This window comes from Lasiodiplodia theobromae (genome assembly GCF_012971845.1).
Source record: "Lasiodiplodia theobromae strain AM2As chromosome Unknown scaffold_45, whole genome shotgun sequence".
NCBI lineage: Eukaryota > Fungi > Ascomycota > Dothideomycetes > Botryosphaeriales > Botryosphaeriaceae > Lasiodiplodia > Lasiodiplodia theobromae.
Window position 1 is genome coordinate 187018 of NW_023336525.1, and position 19555 is coordinate 206572.

The 19555-nt window shown below is 57.9% G+C and overlaps 5 protein-coding genes across 5 annotated transcripts; 2 read left to right on the top strand and 3 right to left on the bottom strand.

Annotated features, from left to right (window-relative positions):
- Nucleotides 1-153: 153 nt before the first annotated feature.
- Nucleotides 154-1234, top strand: LTHEOB_11167 (Polyadenylate-binding cytoplasmic and nuclear; the record flags this gene model as incomplete). The annotated part of the gene is made up of 4 exons (XM_035507893.1): nucleotides 154-219; nucleotides 269-428; nucleotides 481-1163; nucleotides 1220-1234. The coding sequence occupies 4 exons, from the start codon at nucleotides 154-156 to the stop codon at nucleotides 1232-1234; spliced, it is 924 nt and encodes a 307-aa protein (XP_035366743.1).
- A 6480-nt stretch (nucleotides 1235-7714) lies between these two features.
- LTHEOB_11168 (MFS transporter) lies at nucleotides 7715-9690 on the top strand (the record flags this gene model as incomplete). The annotated part of the gene is made up of 2 exons (XM_035507894.1): nucleotides 7715-8073; nucleotides 8130-9690. 2 exons carry the CDS (start codon nucleotides 7715-7717, stop codon nucleotides 9688-9690), a joined length of 1920 nt encoding a protein of 639 aa, XP_035366744.1.
- Nucleotides 9691-11029: 1339 nt separating this feature from the next.
- Nucleotides 11030-13210, bottom strand: LTHEOB_11169 (uncharacterized protein; the record flags this gene model as incomplete). The annotated part of the gene is made up of 1 exon (XM_035507895.1): nucleotides 11030-13210. One exon carries the CDS (start codon nucleotides 13208-13210, stop codon nucleotides 11030-11032), a length of 2181 nt encoding a protein of 726 aa, XP_035366745.1.
- A 1011-nt stretch (nucleotides 13211-14221) lies between these two features.
- On the bottom strand, nucleotides 14222-15553 carry LTHEOB_11170 (uncharacterized protein; the record flags this gene model as incomplete). The annotated part of the gene is made up of 2 exons (XM_035507897.1): nucleotides 14222-14852; nucleotides 14907-15553. 2 exons carry the CDS (start codon nucleotides 15551-15553, stop codon nucleotides 14222-14224), a joined length of 1278 nt encoding a protein of 425 aa, XP_035366746.1.
- Nucleotides 15554-17966: 2413 nt separating this feature from the next.
- On the bottom strand, nucleotides 17967-19063 carry LTHEOB_11171 (RNA recognition domain-containing protein; the record flags this gene model as incomplete). Its single annotated transcript, XM_035507898.1, has 4 exons — nucleotides 17967-18364; nucleotides 18429-18769; nucleotides 18829-18946; nucleotides 19021-19063. The coding sequence occupies 4 exons, from the start codon at nucleotides 19061-19063 to the stop codon at nucleotides 17967-17969; spliced, it is 900 nt and encodes a 299-aa protein (XP_035366747.1).
- Between the last annotated feature and the right edge of the window lie 492 nt (nucleotides 19064-19555).

A 19555-nucleotide genomic window follows, 5' to 3' on the forward strand; every position in this document is an offset into this window, starting at 1 on the left:
CTGCTTGCTCCAGCTTGCTGAGCCAGCAGCCGGCGTATAAATCCAGCCGGTGCTTCGCTGGCCCTCTGTCCTTCATTGCGCCCTCTCTTCCCTTTGTTTACTTGTCCCAGCATCTGTCAAGCGGCTTCCCACAGCTACGTCCCTCCTTCCAGCATGGGCTTCTCCCGCCCTGGGCCTCTGCGGCCCCAGAGCGAAAAGAACTTCTTCATCGTCACTGGAGTACGCTTGCTGCCGTCCTTGGTCTTGCTCCCGCCCTAACTGTTCGCAGCTGCCCGAGCACTTCAATTGGCAGAAGCTGAAGGACCTTGTCCGAGATGCCACAACCAACCAACCGGGTTGGACGAATATAGACGAGTCCTGGCATGGCCCCGAGGGCGCCAAGGGCTACTTCAGCGTCAAGTCGCAGCAAGATGCAGACAGCGTTTACGGTTAGACCGCCCGGTGCTAAGCTCATGATTGGCGACTAACGGAGCATTGCAGATCTCTTAGTAACGGTCATGTACATTCGGCTTGGGCGGCCATTGCTCGTCCACCACTTTGATGCCTCAAGCACGGAGCCTCGCTTGGTCAAATGCAACTGCAACAGCTACTACCCCGATTCCGGCGGCGGCCACTCGGAAAACAAATCTCGCATCACTTCCAGATCTGTGCTGGCGGCGCAAAACAGCGCGGACTGGCAGCCCATTGCCCACCCTCAGTACATCCCCAACGTCTCGATCCCAATGCAGCACCCTGGCATGACGGTGCCCATTGCGATGCCGCAGGTCCCAATGTACGCACCGGCGGTAAGCTACTACCCGGCGGCTCCAGCCATGACGGCGCCCATCATCCTGATGCCGGCAATGATCAACGAACACGGGCTCCCCATCAATGCCACGAACGGCGTGGTCCGCACCGAGTCGCGAGGGCTGCACATCTCCGGGCTGAACTGGCACGCGTCAGAGGCCGAGCTGCGCGACCTGCTCCGGCCGTACGGGCGGCCGCTGGGCGTGGACCTGAAGCGAAGCTACGCCACGGTCCGGTTCGGCACGACGGAAGAGGTCAGGCGGGCCATCGAGAGCCTCGACAAGAGGTCGTGGAAGGGACGGACGATTGCGGTGAAGGAGGACCGCGACTCGACGGCGGTCTCGCAGCCGGTGATTGTCAGAAGCGCGCCGCAACAGGTAAGAGTGCATGCGCCACAGATAGCTTGATTGTCGCTGACATGCATGGGCGGCAGAAGGCAAACAGGTGAGAGGGGGTGCGCATGGCGTTCTGGGCAGGATGATCGTTCAAGGGGGCGTTGGTCTGGACGGGCGGGGCGGGGGGCGTTAACGGAGTCTGTTTTCCTTCATTCATTAGATACGCCAAACTGTACGAGTATTGCGGCCGAGGATTGCCATGCAGTGGTGAAGAAGCGCCAAGCGAAGCAGCGCGGGCCAACGCCCGTTTCGCGCGCGTCTGTGCAACATTCATCTTTGCGACCGCTCACCTCGACCCGCGGCTCCGCCGGCCGGCCTTCCGCTTGGTTGGCTAGGCGCAGCTGGTCGCCTGCCGTCGTCCCTGAACATCTGCCTGGAGATGGCGCTCTGCTGTCGCACCGATGGCCTGGCATCCCGGCGAACGCAGCCGCCGTGCACGCTCACCCACAGTAGTCCATCACACGCCCGCGGTGCGCCCTTGGCTGCCTCGGCAAGGTGCACCTCTCCACGCGTCCACCTGCCGCCTGGGAAAATGCCAACGCATTCCCGCTGGGCATCGCTGTCTTGCCTCTGTGCCGCCTCAATCTCGTTTCCGTTGAAGATCGAAGACGCTCTGCCTGCAAGGCTGACGACCAACACTCGTGACGGTCCGCATGCCTTCAAACCGCCCTGTACGACGTGCTCCGTAGAGACATACAAGCCCATGAGGTGGCTGAGATGCTGTCAGCGCCTTCAGACACGACTACTCGGCCAAAGCAGGCAACCAGGCAAACGAAACGACGGCTCAGGTTTGCCCTTCTTGAGGAAAGCGCGCCTGCTGGACTGCGCCTGCCGAGTCCGATCGTGCTTCGGGCCGTTCCTAAGGCCAATCCATTCGTGTGGAGACCGCGGCCGGAGTCAACTCCGTGCTCCAACAGTTAAAAAGACAACTCGTCCAGGCACCAGCGTCGTCCTATGTCCCCCCTCGGGTCTACGAACGCGACTGCGACGCCCCGGTGCCGTTACGAAAACCCGCCCCACACTTTCGGCAGCTCCACCAACTGAACTGCGCGCTGCTGACGGGATGCCCAGTCGAGACTAGCAGACTGCTCGCAGCGAACCAGATCGCTCCTGAATCATACGAAGCCCACAGTTTGGCCCTTTCCTTGGTCGGGACCAGCCCCCTGGAATGACGCACATCTGCCCCAGCTCATGCATCAGCGGCTGTACCCGTCGTTGGGAGTATCAAGTCCGCATCGTCCCGCACCCTCATTTGCCGGTTTCCCGCCACCGTCTGTGGGGCAGATTCATCAAAGACTCACCTCACGGCACAATGTACCGCACGACATTCCGTCATCATGGTCCCGTGTTACTACGATAGCACCACTGCCCACAATTCGATACGACCCCGTCGAGATCGATGCTACTACCAACAAGAAACGTGCGTTGTTATACAATGTACAGACCCGCCGCGCTACCTTGAGCCTAACGCCACAAGTGGAATCGGATCGCATCTACCGTCACTGGCGCATTGGTGGGCCTGTGTACAAGCGTCTCTTGGCACTCGGACCATATCGGACTCGGATATCCCGGGCCTGTCGTCGTCCATGGCCGCTACGCAAGGGACTCAGTTATATCGATGCTGGCAGGCACGGCAGCGATTGGAGACTAAGGATGCCGGTCGCGTCCTCGACAGCCTGAGGCTTAGGTGATACTGACTTTGACCGTCATCTACGATCAGCCTCACCTCTTGGGCCGTTGAGATTGGGCGCGCTCGAAAGGAACCAGACCGTGCAGCCGAGGCAGCAATCGGTCAACAAACACTTGCAGGCTCTGCTGACACGGTGCTCAGGTCTGTGGCGCCCTCCGTGTGTTACAGAACAAACTTTCGCATATTGCAGAACGCTACGAACTGCGTGCATACGACAGCTCATTTCTACGAGAGCCAACGTCCTGTCGAAGCCTGTGTCTTAGCCCCTACCACTGAGCTTCTGGAAAGTCCCTCGGATCCTCTTCGAATCCTTACAAGAAGTCATTTGATCAGCATCCTGCAGCAGTGTCGTGAGCCCGTGCAAGTTGCTTCCATCGGCGCTAGAGCACGGAGCAGGGCGATCAGCCGGCGAAGCACAGCATGATTGCGCTCTCGGCCCAAGATCATTGTCCCACCCCAGGGTTGATGGCGCAAGGTTTGCGGGAGACGGGCCTGAATCCGGCCAACACTTCGACAACGACACAGCTCAGCATGCATCCACAGCGACACCAAAGCGGGTATTGGTCGGCCCGACCCCGCAAAATGCACGCAAGGACCCACCTCCGCGGTTTTGTACTACCGCCAGCCCTCCTGCCCGCTGCGGAGAAGCCCGAAAGGAGGGCTTTCCGACGCGAGGCTGGAGGCCCAGCTTTTCGCGAATGGAATGATTACTCTGCCACATCACCGCCTATCTGCCCCTTTCTGAGAAATGCCCTTCGCAGACGCCACGGATCTCATATCCGATGCCCCGCAAGCAAGAACGGTGATGAGACGTGGGCGCTCCGCCAAAGCGCAGCTCCACTGCACTCCAGAAAGAACCATTTGGAATCTGGCCCTTTCCTCGGGCTACTCTCGTGGAACCGACCGATGTCGGAGTCTGATTTGTTGACCCCTTTCTCTGTGTCAGAGCATATCAGTGGTGCATAGTTCATATACCCTCACTTCCATCGCTAAGTCAATCTTGCCGGGATGTCCGGAAAAGGTTCACATGGGCGGACACGGCATGTGAAAACGTGGTCTTGCGCTGGCCAACCTATCAGCCTTTCAATCTCAGCGAGGGAGAATTTTAGCGGAAGCCCTGCGTTCGCGCAGCAGGCCTATTGCATCAGCTCCACGACAGCCCAAGCAAGCGCCGTTCACGCCCGGAAGATCCTCTCCAACTCAACGGTTACATTCGCTTCGAGGCCTGCGGGTCTGGCACAACAGTAAACCATCGCTGCGTAAGCATAAGACGAAGCAGGGAAGTTCGTGGCGGCTAAAGCTCAATCTCAGCACTCCGCGCCCAGGCCTAAGTGTCTGGCAACCCAAAGCGGCGGGCCCGAGGTGTCAAAGCCACTGACATGAACACAAGTTGCGATTGTATCACACTACCACGTTATGGATCATGCCATGAAGCACGCGCGAGGGGAACACGGAGAGTTCGCTTCACGATAAGGCCCACATTGACGTGCGATTTTTTTTTTCGATGTGGGATCCTGCAACAGACGTGCACATGCATTCGTGCTATGCACGTCGGAACGCATCCACTCCGGACAAACTGCCTGCAATCCCAGCGCCCATCAAAGGCTGTTGATCTACACAGTGCGACCGGGTAGCGTGCTCTAAGCATACATGGCGCGTGAGGGTCGGTCCACCTTGGTCTGTTTTCCCCTTGTTCGCTTCCATTGTACGACACTTGTTTTGCCGCCGCTGCTTGCAGCCCAAGAGGCATGCATTAGATGATGTTGTTAGCAAACTGCATTGCATGTACGGCGCCTGGATCTCACACGCGTTACGAGCGTAAGACAGATTCAGGGCCACAGAATCACTGCCACGCTGGAAGAGTAGATAGAGCCCCGCCCCGGTCCGTAGCGCTAACGGAAATGCGTGAGCGTGCGACAAAGCCCCGTTTCGACTCGCTGACGGGCCTCGAGAGCTGCGGAGGGGGCTCCGAGGCCGATGGCCAATGACGTACTGAGTTGCAGCGGGGGCGCCCGGCCGCCGTGATGGGAAAGCATCGCTAAGGCCATAATGTCGTAATTATGCAGCATGAGGCGCACAACAAAAGTGTTCACTCTGCCCGGGCAAAATCGATGAGAGTGGCACAGCCTAGGCACTGCAACCCGCAAAAAGGTAGGATGTGCAATAGTCTACGAAGGCACGGCGCGAATCTCCTTGCTTGGCAACCTTTGTATTTTAGTTGCGCTTGCGTCACAAGCTACTCCTCTTTTTCCCGGCGTCAATTCCGCATGAAGTTTTATTTTTGGAGCGGCCAACGGTTATCCTTTTCCTGGTGGCCGTTGAGAGTACGCACCCCAACCTGTGATCTTTCCTACCACGGAGCCCGTCATTCCACCTACCATCGGCCGTCCCTGGTCACCAAGAATCTCTACGTATCCGGTAGTCATCAGGCACCAATAGGAATGCTTTAACCATCTCTCCACCAGCTAACACCGACGTACGCGGCGCTTACCCAACTCCCTTATTCTGCGGAGGTGGAACCTCTTATCTCCTTCACCGCACTCTTGAAACGCATGTGCATCTCTCCTTCGGACTCCAGCAAGTTGCACCCAAGATTTCTACCCAGTTTTACGCATTGGACGGAGTGGTCTCCGTGCCAATTGCATTCCCTTGCCCTCTCAGGCATATCTCATTGAAGATCCGTGGCGCCATTCACCTGGCAGTTGCTCCGAATTAAATCGAGGGTCTAGACGGGGTCCTTTCGGTGTTCCGCTGTGCAGATCGTACTAATCTCTACCGGCAATTGCCAAAGGATAAAGGTAAAGGGACCAAAACTGCGGAGCATAGTTGCGTCAGGAGATTCATCTCAAACCGTGGGAAGGCTGACCGCGTCTTGCATGTAGAGCGGCGTGACAAGTATCTCGACTTCCCAAGCGTGTGTAGCAATCAATTATCCTCGTTTTACCACGTGCGGCTCAACGAACAGTAAGGCAAAGAAAGAGCAGCAGAAATCACTCGGGCAACGAAAACAGTGCAGGCACATCCACAGACACTCGAGAATCCGCGTAAGTGTTTGTACGTGGGTTCATGTGGATGGACGTACGTGCCGTTAGTGCATTTGATTAGGTTCATGCTCGCATCCGTCCGTACTACGTGGTATGCGCACGCCCACGAAGCCTCCCAAACAAAAGTGGCGTACAGAGGTATCCCGCATGAAGGCAATCTTACATCCGGCTAGGATCTCGCAGGGGGTTTGCTACGGACTGGAGAATCTCAGTCAGAAAATGCTCATGTTTCCGGATGAGGTTAAGAAGCAGGGTTCCTTTCTCGTGGCACATGGAGGAGGCTCTTTCCCATAAAACGCTCGTCATCAGCCTCGGACTCGGGCGTTCTCATCTTCTCTTCTTTCCGTCAGATTGGCAAGCCAGGGTCAGATCTCAGTCCAGACCCTTCCCTCTTTGACACCTGTTGATCCAGACCTGGAGTGGGTCCGGTCGGCCAAGCATCGCCGAGGCAGATGGTCCATACCCCGGAAGAGGCTCCGTGACGCTTTCCTTGTTCAAGGAACGATCAAATGCTAGATCTCCCAACGATCTAGCGCTATTCCGTCATTCTCGTGGAGGCTGACCGCAGCCCATGCCTGCTTGCTAACAAGAGTTGTTATAAACAAGGTTTAGCATGGTTTTTTCAACATGCAAATGGCATTGCCATGATGCATTTCCCTGGGAAGCAGCTCCCATAGGCCCGTAGGATCCGGTGGTGAAGAGAGTCGAATCTTTCCTGAGGGATTCACGCCGACAGAAGGCTCTAGAGACGAATGCTCGAAGTCAGTCACGTTTTGCAGAGATCAGCACGCACTTCGCTTGGGCGCCGCTTGCCATGGACAAGCATTTTCTCGGGGCCAATTCGTGCAGACGGCACGGGCCAACGGATGACAGGCACTCGCTCCGCCAGCGGAACCCCGCCGGCAGGACGAAAGGCGAGGACATCAAGTTGATCGATTGGCATTCCTTGTCGATGATGCGAGTGCCGGGGCCGCTGGCTCGCATGCTGCTTTTTTGGCATCGGTTGCAGCTCGATGCACAGCATTCCACACCGCAATTGCTTCCCCGGGCAGCCCTCACATATGACAATTCAGCACGCTAGACGGATAACGACCAATCCCGGCAGGGTAAGAACCGGTCTATTAGCCACGGCAAGTGTCCGGCAGAGGAGCTGCGGCGTGTAGCGATTCCCGAGCGGACGGGTTCGTTAGCTCTCGCCCAGTTCCGGATGATCGTTGCTAGAGCAGGCACGACGTGGTCTGACACAGGACCTTGACGGTTGGAGCCGAGCGGCGGGGCGAGCGCGGATGAGGTGCAGGGCATAAGATGGGCGGGATCGACCCCGACTCGCGGCCTGAGGATGAGGGTGCCGGGGGGTGGAGCTTCCCAGCGGACCGTGCCGTCCGGGAGCGCGTCGAACAACACTCCACGGGGATTTCTGCGTGCCGTGACTCGCCGGCAGTGGGAGAGACGGGTGCTGCAGGAACTCCTCGCGCACGGCGGAGGCTGCCAAGACGGGATGGAAGCTGCAAGTCCAGGGTGCGGAGTCCAGGTTTGAAAACGGCGGGGGGCGTGCAATATCAACTGCGCCAATGACACGAGGCAAACAGAGTCGGCGTCGAGGCCTTCTTAACAAACGCAGAGGTGAGGCGCTGGCGGGTGACAACGGCCGCCTTGGCACGCGCGTCAGGCACACGTCAAAGCTCCCGCTAGCACCGCGCGCCCTGCGATCAGTCCTCCGCCTAGCTCCCGTCCCCGAAACCACCCATCCTACAACGCCCGGCTATGTGGTTGCACCCACTCGCATCTCGATCGCCTTGATGTTCGCCTTCACAGCCTCGCGCCGCCAGGTCGCCACCTACCTGTTTGGCGTCGCCCTGTTCAGCATCTCCTTCCTGGTCTTCCTCAACAGCACCGTCTCCTTCGTCATCACCGATCGCATCGGCCGCAAACATGGCGTCGGCGATGCCGTTGGCACCCTGGGCTTTGCCGACGAGCTGGTTGCTCTTGTTGGCTGCCCGCTGTGGGGCATGGTCAGCGACCGCGTCGGCGTCGCCAAGGTCGCCGTCGTGGGCTATGCCATCGTCGCATTGAGCCTGTTCCTCTTCGTCCAGGCCTCCAATGTCTACCCGCAGTTGCTGCTGGGCCGCCTGCTGTTCGCCCTGGGCGCTTCGGCAACGTATGCTGCCACCTGTGAATCCTGCTCCCACCTGTGCTAACCACAATCCCTCGCAGAACCACCATGGTGACTGCTGTCCTGCCCGCCATGACCCATGTCGCGAGCCGCCCCCCAGAGCCAGACTTGTTGTCGCCCAGCAGAGGCCCCAACGGACATAATATCGCGCCCTCGATATCGTCCGAGCTGACCATCACCCCTGCCCGCCTCAATTCCTCCGCCTCCTCGCACCCTCCCATCCGCACCACCCCGGGAAACTCTGCCGCTTCCACCTCCAACCTGGCAGGCCTCGTCGGCATGTTTACCGGGCTCGGTGCCCTCCTTGCTCTCGGCGTCTTCTTGCCTCTGCCAGCCCGATTCCAGAAGAGCGGCATCGAACCCAGCAAAGCAGTCGAATACTCATTCTACGTAGTTGGGTCCGTGGCGTTCGTCGTCGCCTTTGCATGTATGCTTGGCTTGCGGAACCTGCCGGGAGAAGAGAACAAGGGCTGGCGCAACTTGTTCGCCGTCAAAGAGAAGGATGAATCCACTTCTGGGCCGATGCTTCCCTATCCGCGCCTGTTGCTGAACTCTCTGGCTCTGGGCCTGAGAGACACTAACATCGGCCTGGGTTATCTGGGAGGATTCGTTGCACGCGCGTCTTCTGTCGCTATTTCCTTATTCATTCCCCTGTTTGCCAATGCCTACTTCATTGAACACGGCTACTGCAAACCCGGGGATGGGAAGACTTCGGACGACGTGAAAAGGAATTGCCGGCGGGCTTACCTGGTAGCCTCCGCGTTGACAGGCACTTCGCAGCTGGTAGCCCTGCTCTGTGCCCCTCTATTTGGCTATCTGGCTGGCCGCTACAAGAAGCACAACCAGCCATTGATACTTGCAACTGTTTCGGGTATTGCGGGCTACATAGCCTTTGGCCTGCTAAAAAGCCCGGATCCACAGTCCGAAGATGGGAGTGCTGGCGTTTTCTTGATCGTCGCGCTCCTCGGCATCAGTCAGATTGGCGCGATCGTGTGCAGCCTGGGGTTGCTCGGCCGCGGCATCCAGGGTGATGAGGCGGACATAGATGCCGCCGACGAGCAAGAAGAACAGTCTTCCGGATTCAATGTTGGCACGCACATCCAGAGCGCGCCTCCTAGCGGCTACCGGCATGCGGCGCAACACCTAGACCCAGAAGCAACGCCGGTTCCTTCTTCCCCCAACATCGCCTCACCGCGTGATCCTCTGCTCGGCGGCGGTACCTCCGCAACATCCACCCCTCCGCACCGCCCTCTCGGCACCCGCAACAGCAGCGGCGGCAGTAACAATGCCGGCAGCGCCGGCGGTGGCGCTTATTCAGAATCCTCCCCGCTCCTCCCTTCGCACTTCCGCCGCCTGCCGCCGTCGGGCCTTGCGTCGAACCGCACCCACCTGAAGGGCTCCATCGCCGGCGTGTACAGCCTCGCGGGCGGCGCGGGCATCCTGATCCTGACGAAACTGGGTGGCCTAATGTTCGATCGCCTCGATCCTGGCGCGCCGTTCTTCGTCATGGCTGCTTTCAACGCCATTCTGTTGGCCGCGGTCGTGGCGAATGGGTTGAGGAAAGCCGTCAGGGGGTGGAGAACGAGGGTTGTCATGCCGTGATTTTTTTTTCTGTCTCTTTGTGTACCCGTATATATATATGTATGTGCTTTGTGCTGGTGGTGTGTATAAGAGGGCAAGAGATGGTGTGGGTGAGGACGGTGGAAGCAAAGATTATGGAGAGCGTTTCTCTGGACCCATTCTATGCGCCCCAATATTCCTTCCGCTCTGGGGAAGATTGGGCGGGCATAGATCCTTTTCTTTGTATCTATGTATGTATGTGGACCGGCCTTATATGGCTATCCTCAGGGAGAGGGGGGTTAGTTGGCTGAACCATGGCTTTTGTTCTGTTTTATTTCATGACTTCGAGTGGGAGATTTCGCGATGATACCAAAAAATGAAGCTTTTCTTTCTTTTGCCCTCCAGTGGAGTAGTGCTTAAGCTGGTCATCTGTGCTCAACAGGAAATAGTTGGGAGAGATTCAGCAACAGTTCAAAGAGCGTGAACAGAAGTTACGAATTGATTTCTTCTTCTTGCTAGAGCATTTCTTCCAGTTGCAAACATTGTGTGCCGTAATAGATCAGGCTTTCTTCGTTATCCTCCGGTGACTGTGTCTTCTGTATGTCGATTTCCATTTCCTCTTGCTGAGGCAGAGCCTGTCGGTGTTTCATCCTCTTCCCTGAAAAGAGCAGTGCGCATATCCATAGGGCGTTTCCCCTCGTTACAGATCTCAGAAAGACTAGCCAAAAATAGAAGAGATCTCAAACTACCTGGTCGCCAACGCTCTATCACGTTTGAGGTCAGATGATCTTGGAGATACTGCAGGAATAATCTACTTGAGACCGCCACTTTCTTGTCTAATGTCAGGTGTGTTGCGTTCGTAATTATTGTCTTGTCATAGTGGAGCTCTCTACCGGCATCTCCACCACGGTTCCTTGTACGGGCTTCTTTCCTTCTTCCACCCTTTCCTTTACTGTCTCGTACGCTAAGCTGGCAGCATTATACCGATAGAAGCCAGTGAACACCTGTCTCTCTATCCAACACAAATTACCATCAGAAGACTTCGTTTCAAGGAAAGTCAACCCTTCCAACCGATACTCGCCTAATAGCACTAGCCAGAACGCCACGCTTCAGTGAGCTCACGTCATCCATCATCTTCCAGCAACACGGAAAAGAGAGACGAACAGGCAAACAAGAAGAAAAGCAAAAAAACGAAAAGGCCGCACAAAACACCATTCCTTTTTTTCTCGTCCCTAACTTGATTTTGTCCGACCTCCAGCGCCATGCCTCAATGACTCTACCCTCCCAGTTTCGTTAAAACAGAAAGCGGAATACAAACGCGCCTAGACTAACTCGGCCGTAATACAAACGTACGTACGTACAACAGTGGCTCAGTTTCGTTTCAGATGACCTCCACAACGACTCTCAACACGCCCTCCATCCACACGGCGCGCCCAACCTCGGCTAGAACGGCGCGCCACTCGTCGTCACCGGTTATCAGGACGAGGCCACGGCCCGTTAGCGCGCGGATCTCGAGGGTGATGTCATCGATACCGGGTTCGTCTTCCAGTGCCTGCCGTTGCTGTTGTTGGGACTGCAGGGTGGAGCCGTCGCCATCGTTTGCAACGCCCTCTTTAACTGGCGGCGCCTCCTTTTGCTGGTCCATGTCTGGTTGCTGTTGCTGCTGCTGCTCATCGCTGCCTGCCTCCCCCATATCAACATCGGCTGGCTGTTGAGTTTCTGCAACGGTAGAGGATGTAGCGGTAGTAGCAGGGGCGACATTTTCTCCGGCCCTGCTTGCCGTGGCTGGGGCTGTTGTTGCCATCGTCGGCGTTTTTGTCGGAGACGCCCGCCTGATCCCCAGGTCCAATCCTCTCTTCAACAACCCCCTGACCTCCTCCTCTATGGCTCGCCGCAGGTCTGCCAACGGCAAGGTGTGGTGCGGCGTGCTAGGCCAGGACGGCATGTCAATGCGTGGCAGGAGCTTGGTGTTGTTCTTGGTAATAAGCACCTGAATCACGTTCTGGTCTGGCGGAGGCTGCTGCTGATGGTGATGGTGGAAGTGTTGGTGGTGGTGGTCCTGGTCACTGTTCGCCCCTGTTGGATGAGGACCAGCCGGCACCGCTGTGCTGTATATCGATTGTGCCGGCTGCGTCTGCAGGAAGCGCGGGTACTGCGTTGGTGGAGGGCCATAAGGTGCCGGCTGTGGAGGGGCGACTGCTGGGTAATGTGATTGTAGGTTGGGTGGCGGAGCATGGGTCAGGGGAGGCTGAGGAGGTTGAGGCGTGCTTAATGAAGGGTCGATGGCTAGATTAGGTGGAGAATGGCTGGCATCGAAAGGTGCTGTGGATGATGGCGTGGTTGCGGTAGCTGAAGCGGCGGCAGCGGCGGCGGCAGCAGCAGCAGCAACAGCGGCCGCGGCGTCTTGTGAGGAAGTATCGCGAGATGCAGTGTCGGTCTTGGTCTTCTTTCCCGTTCCCTTCCGCGTCTCCTGAGCGTACTGCCGCTGCCGCTCATTAGTCACCATCCGCCGCAGCAGCGGCGTCACCAGGCTGACGATCTTGTTCCCGTCGCGCGGCCACACCCACTTCCGACCCGGCATCGTCTCGCCCTCCAACACCTCGTTCTCTGTTGGCGCAGGCACATCCGGACCGAAGAAGCGCTCGCCGATGCCGTCGTTCAGAAAGTCGCGGCAGCAGTTGAATAGCCGCAGCTTGACCATGTCTGTGTCCCCCTTTCCCCTGCTACCCACGCAGCTCTGTCGCTCGGGGTGCGCCTCGTCCAGCATGTATGTCTTGGCCGCCGCCTGCAGCCGCAGAAAGTTCTCCGGTGTTAGCTGCAGCGATGCGAACAGCTTCGACATGGGCGGTCGTGTGTGCTTCTTCGCCGCGCTGCTAGCTGATGGCTGCCGGAAGAGAGCTGCCGCCGAGTGCACGCCCACAGCTCTTGCATCCGTGAGTCCAAAACCTTCCTGCTGGTGCTGCTGGTGGTGGATCATCGTTGGACTCTGCTGGTGGTGGTGGTAATGGTGCATATCTGCTGAAGACGCATGGTGTTGCATCTCCGCTACTCCCGTCGTAGGCGTCTGCCTCGCGCGCTTTCGCGGGCTCTGACTCCCCGCGCGCCCACCTTCCTGTCCCTCTCCTTCCTCTATACCATGGATATCGCTACCGCCCTCGCCCACGCCCGAAGGCGTGACGGCCCTCTTGCGCTTCTGCCCCACGGCTGATAGCGCCTCCTCCTGCATGGCCGTGCCCCTTAAGTCCGTGACGCGCGCTACCTTGCGCAACCCCGCAGCACCTCCTCCCGCCTGCTGCTGCTGCTGCTGTTGTTGCTGCGCCGCGGCGTGCCGCTGCGACTCGGTCGTCGCCTTCGCTGCAGCTTCAAGGAGCTCTGCCATGTTGCCCTCCAGACTACTGGGCGTCGTCGACTGCCCGTACGCCACGGTGGACTGTCCGCCGGCGGTCGGCGGAATTTCGTAGGTCTGGCCATCGCCGGCTGCTGCGGAGGTTGTGTCGTTCGGTACGCTGTTGCGGCGGTCTCCGGAGGCGGCGGCGGCGTAGAAGGCGCCCGAGCTCATCATGGAAGAGGAATAGGCATGAAGGCGGATCGCGAGGTTTTCACGGCGGGCGTTGGTCTCGACAAAAGAAAAGAATTGTAGCGATTGTAAATTTGCGGATGTTTGAGTAGTCGCGAGTCAGCGACAGCTGCAGGGTACAATTGAGAAGGAACAGAGAGCGAGAAAGAAAATCTAAATCATCTAGGGCGGGAGATTGTCAGAACCACGGGTCGTAAACGAGACTGACAACGGGGCTATGGATCGCATTTCCGATGGCTGCGCGGGCGAGTGTGTGCTCACCAGGAAAAAAGCGCTCAAAGGTCGCTTCGGCTAGTAGAGGGAGGGAGCTTCACCGAGCTAGAGGTGTTTTCCTGATCGGGTTGGGTGTTTGCATTCTGTGCGTTTGTGTTGTTTGATTTTGTTTGTTCGCCTGCATTCCGCACGGCGCCTGAGAGTGTTGCTCGGCGGCTAGACCAAACTTGGCTGACGCCCCATTCCTTGGGCTATGACGTTTACTATTTTTGGAGGGTCGCGGCAACGAAGTTCAATAAATACCTAGGCCATATGTACTGCACTCTCGAGAAACATACCGAATCCCTCACGCGTACGAATTATGAGCCTTTTTCCGCGAAAAATGACTCAATAACTGCATGAATCGGCGAGTCCTCATGCCAAATCACCTGCGCCTCATGCCTAGCAGACGACGGTATTTGTCAGGGCTATGTTGGTTGCCGCATCTTCGCGAGTATTGGTCGTCACCAAGTCATCCGCACCGGACGCACGCTCAAAGCGTATACATATCAGCTCTCTATGTGCATGAATACTAGTCCTACCTCTCAAAAAAGGAGTCTAACCCTTTTGCGCCAGATGTGTATGCGCGGAGCCGCTGTACAAACAAGGAAAATGCACGCTGTCCTCCCTGCCTCTAGTGAAATACCCCCATGATATCAGGTGCCCAAGAAAATTCCAAATACAGACCTACCGTTGAACGCCCGAGTCCCTATAGTCTGTCGATCGAAGAAGTTGAACCAGCGTTCAGAACCAGTCCCCTTCCTTCCACTCCCTACCGCTGTCCTGCGCCCGGATCCTAGGGTCGTTGCCCCTTTCTATTGCGGCATCCCTCCTTTGCTTTAAGTCCTGCTTGATGCGCTCAATCTCCTCTTCCAGCCACACGTCCCGCCCCACCTCAGGGATATCGAGTTCGGCGAGCTCGTCAAAGGTGCCGTCCTCCATCGACTGCTGCACTAGCTTCTCCTTGTCGTGCCAATCCCTGAGCTCGTATTCGTAGCCCAGCTGCGTGAAGCGCAGGTCCGTCCACGCCTTGTACTTTTCTTCGCTGCCGAAGCATATGCCGAAGCCGTCGCAGGAGCATACGTGCTGGATGGGGCAGTAGACGTTGTGGCCGGTGAAGATGTATTGCCAGATGTACTCCCACACGCGGCCCGAGAGCGCATCGCTGAGCGGTGTCCGGAGCAGCCAGTCTCGGTAGGCGACGAAGCGTTGCAGCGGGATGGCGCGGATGCGATCGCGGCTCAGGGCGAACTGCGCGCAGCACGGCTGCGCTAGCACTTCCGGAATGGGGTCCAGGGGGAAGATTTCGCTCCAAGCCTTGGCGAGAAGCTTCTGTTCGTGCTTCTGGGAATCGTCTTCCACTTCGCCCGGGTGCCTGCGGCTTTTTAGAATCACCTACTGTCAGACAGGCTCTGGCAAGAAAACTTACATCCAATCAGGGCAACCCGGGTCCCAGTGGCAGCGCATGTTCATGTAACCTTCGCGGAGCACGCGGTTGCGGTTCAGACGCTGGATCATTTGCACAGCATCCAAGTCCAACATGTCGCTATTGTGCCAGGCGTACCGGTGGGCGTGCATGAAGACCGCAACGTCCGGCAGATCCGCGTAATTGTCGATGATCCAAGTCAGATATATCATGACTTCGTGCCCCTTGTTCTTCGGCGGGTGTAGCGGTGCGCTGTTGTCGTTGGCGACGTATATCGCTGTCTGGTACTCGGGAAGGTATTCGTCAATCCAACCGACGTCCTCGCTGCTCGTCCGTGGAATCACCAGGACGGTGCTGAAGTTGTAATCCGCGGGCATGCCGACCCCTCCTTCGAACTTCGGAATCGAGCTCCACGTTTGCTTGGGTTTTGCTGGGCTCTCGATCGGCGACCCTGTCGCACCTGTGCTTGCGCTCGCCCACGGCGATGGCGCCGGCGATGACGACGACGGCTCCGGTACTGCCTCTCCGAGGCCGATCTTCTGCGGCAGGCCCCTCCACGATTCCCTCACATTGGTGCTGTAGAAGAGGAAGGAGAAGAACGAAACGCAGGCGATGGCCAGGAGGGGGAGCAGGCTGCGCGGGGAGAGCATGGCGGGCGGCTTCCGCGGAGGAGCGCGGATGGCGAGGGTTGCGTGAAGAAACGGAGGTAGGAAACAGGCGCCTTAAGAGGACAACATGCGGCCTTTCTACTGGGGAAAATGATCAGCATCTTGCCTGCTGCGGAGTCAAGAAGACAACCCCTCCTTTGCAGCGTCGGCGTGGTTGAACAGAGGGAGGCATAGTGGGACGGTACCTGAACGAAGACTTCGTGACACAGCCCGCTCACTGGCTTTGGATCCTGACCAGCATCGCTCGAAACACGGGCGATTGAGGATGCGCGCGCAGACGGTGTGGAGTTAGAGGTGGAGGTTCAGGCGGGCGGGAGCTGGAGGATTGTCGTATCGCGGCTGGGGGCCTGTCCAGAAATTGCGGAGCTTTCCAGCAAGGTTGAGCAAGGCTCCGTAACCAAGCTTTGACTAGCGATCATTCGGGACGACTTGTTTCGAGTGTGGGCGTCAATTGGCCCCAGGAGAGATGTGCTTGCGCGGCCAGCCTGCTCGTTACTGGATAAGGTTGTGTGATCGGCCGTTCGCGCGACAACGGCTGCTCGGACCTGCGACGCCATCGCCGTTATAAACGCCTGTCAGTAACCAGACATCCCCACACCTGCCCTCGCTGCTCAAAACATTGGCCCCATCATGCCTGCCCCCGACTGTGCGATCGAGATTCGTCGCAAACGTTGGCAGCGGGAGCCAGACGCCAGCCGCCTGTCAACCTGCAGTAGTGGCACCACCGCCCAACACCGGCACATGCGCTCATCGCCACAGAACGCCCCCACAGTCAGAATCTCTCATCACCAAATGTCAGACGCGGCGCAGCAGCTTCATCAGCTTAAGCTGGTCATTGTTATTCCTCTGCACTTCAGAACTATCTTCTAAGCTATACATCTCTCGCGCGACGAAAGCGCCGCATATGGTGCTGACAGCTATCAGATCAGGGAACTTGTTTCATACAAGCGTGCCTCGAGTCCGCATCATACTCGGACAGAGCAGCAATATGCTTGAGTAAGGGCGTGATCTTCTTGAATCGCTTTCTGGATCCGCAACACTGGAAGTGGTAGAGACCCAAGTCTCCATGTCCATCTACAAAGCACGTTGCCTACGCGTACGTACCTGAGGAGCTCCGGGGTGCGATTCGAAGCTTGCGACAGCATGATGATGTCAGACCGCGCTGTGGACACGGAAAAAGCCCGGATGTCATGGTAGGGCCACTCACCGACCACTGCAAAAGCAGCGTGACGATGAGAATTAAATGAAACGAGAAAGGGACGAAAACCTGAGAAATCTAATGACAGGAGAAGGAATGGAGGCTTCCATTGGTCTTGGAACCAGATCAAGGGGTGCCTTGGCGAAACGCGCAAAGGGAAAGAGCAAACAGCCAGACTATTGACCGGTGCAGAAAACGGATGCAGAGATCGGGGATGACTGGAAATTCCACGATGAGCGGAAACTCACCGTAGTACCATGCACGGCAGCCGCGAACGATGCCAGAGTGCGTCGGCTCCCTGCAGCAGCTTGGTGCAAGCCAGCAGCAACTCCCCGGGCAGGCACGGCAAACGTGTCTGCATCCAGAACGTCGGAAAATTGTCGTCACGGCAAACGGCTTCAGCGGGGACGCACGGCTGGGCTCGTTTTTTTCGGTCCTCATTTTTTTTATTACACCGGACGGCGGCATCGTGCATAGATTGGGCGATGTTGCTGTTTACTACGAGGATTGTCGCTCCCGTCTCGCCAGAGACAGAAGTGCAAGGACGGCAGGGCACTCTAAGCTGATGGATGTCGAACGGTCTCAAGGGGGGCGTGGACAAACGAGGTCGCCGGTACAGGCAGGCTCTGCAATGGTGCTGCACGCAACGTGTTGGACATGGGAACGTGTCGACAAGCGCAGAAAATGTCGGGTGTGATGGGAAGGCATAGTAGTACAAAGTGATCTGAAGTCGGATAGGGAAGAGCTGCTCCAGGAGATCCAGTTTTTTTCGTCACCAATTCGAATTAAAAGCATGTTTGCCGCAAGAATCCGTAGCCGTTCTCTGTTAAAGGAAATCCACCGAAATTCACCGGAAGCCGAGACCTTTAGATGTGGCGTAGGCAAATCGCTTAAGCCGAGTTACACCCATGCCTTAGGTGAGGTCTTCCGTCCAGCAGTCAGATTGAGTGAAAAAGCCGTTCTGTTTTTTGTGAACCGTCGCCCGCCGAAGATATCGCTGAAATTCGCCGTAATCCGATCGCATGTCGGAGACGCGAGGATGCAAAAGCCAGGAAGCAAGTAATACAGGGGCGAAGATGAGGCAGCAATCTCGAAAAACGAACTCGTTCTCGAGGGTGCGTATCACTCCGGGAGTGATGGAACCCTGCTCTTCCGCCGTTACTCGCGAGGGGGTTCTGGAACAATTAGTCGAGCGTTCTAGTGGCGAGAATAGTAGTCATCACCACGGTCGTCGTAGGCCCTTCCACCACCACCACCACCACCATAGGGCTCGTCAGTAGGTGCGCCACCGTAAGCACCGCCGTCGCGGCCGTAGCGATCGTCGCGGCTCGAGCCGTAGCGGTAGCGGTCATCGCGGCCGGAGGCGTCGCGACCGGAAGCGTAGCGATCGACGCCGCGAGGAGGACCGTAGTCGCGGTCACGGCGGGAGTAGCTGCCGCGGTCGTAGCCACGGTCGGAACCACGGTCGTAGCCGCGGTCGTAGGAGTCGTAGCGCGGGCCGCGAGAGGAGTAGTCGTCACGACGGCCGCCGTAGCCGCGCCTGTCGTCATAGCGGTCGCCGTAGAAGCGACCGCCGCGGCCACCGCGGAAGTCTGCTACGCAGGTCAGCTTTTCCAAACTTGAGTTTCAAAGGGAAGTAACCGTGATAGTAAAGCATACCGCGCTTGGGCGGACCGTAGTACTTGCCCGGAGTGGGCGTCCTGGGGCGTGAGCGGCGAGCCTTCTCAATGCTGAGCGTGCGGCCCTCAATGACTTCACCCTGCAGTCCCTCCTTTGCGGCATCAGCCTGGTCGGGCGTGACCATCTTCACGAAGCCGAAGCCACGCGATTCCTTGGTGTGCGGGTCACGCATGATGTTGCACTTCTCAACATCGCCGTACTTCTCGAACAGGCGCGTGACCTCCTCCTCACTGAGACGCGGGTGGATGCCGGTGACGAAGAGGTTGGAGCCCGGGTTGATGGACTCGTCATCGCGGTCGCGCATGGGCTCGTTCATCGGGCTGTCATGGGCCTTGTCAGCAGGTGTTACAGCGGGTTGAGCGGTGAATTATTGCTATACCGGTCGTCAATGCGGTCGCGCGCGCCGGGGGAGGCACTGCGAGCGCGGGCATCGTCGTCGACACGGCGGTCGTTGCGCGGAGAGCGGCTGCGGTCGCGCTCGTAGTCGCGCGGCTCGTCTGTTTGCAAGGGCGTGTCAGCGGCGCGTCGTCGCGGTAAGACGGGCGGCACGGTGGCGAGGGAGCAGACTTACCGTCATACGGACGCGGCTCGGTCTCGTAATCCATGGTGGACATGACGGAGAGCTGTAGAGTGTCGGGGCGATGAAGGCGGCTGGGTGGAGCTGAAAACAGGCGGCGGAAGAGGTGGTTGCGACAAAGCGGCGGCCGGCAAGGCAGCTCCGATCGGCTGGAAAAGGACCGTCGCAGTGAAAGCTAGGTGAGGCAGAAAGTAAAAGAAAAGGTGCGTCGGTGCGGACGGCACGTTGCCAGGCTGTGGTGAAGGAGCGAAGTGAAGCGGCTTTCGCGACGCCGGACAAACGCGCAGTGACAGGCGCAGGCTGACAGAAAGTCCAGGCGGCCTATCAAGGGGCGCAACCAAGGAACACCCGCGAGCGAGCCGCAGCGTCTTGGCTCCTTCCCGCACTGCCTCAGCAAACGTGCATTGCACTCACTCGCCAGGTCGCATTTTGCTTGTTGCGGCACACCTCGCTCGCCGGCGCTCGGTGGGCGAAAATCACTGCAGTCGTTGCGGTAAAAATACAAGCGTCCATGCTCCATCGCTCTAGC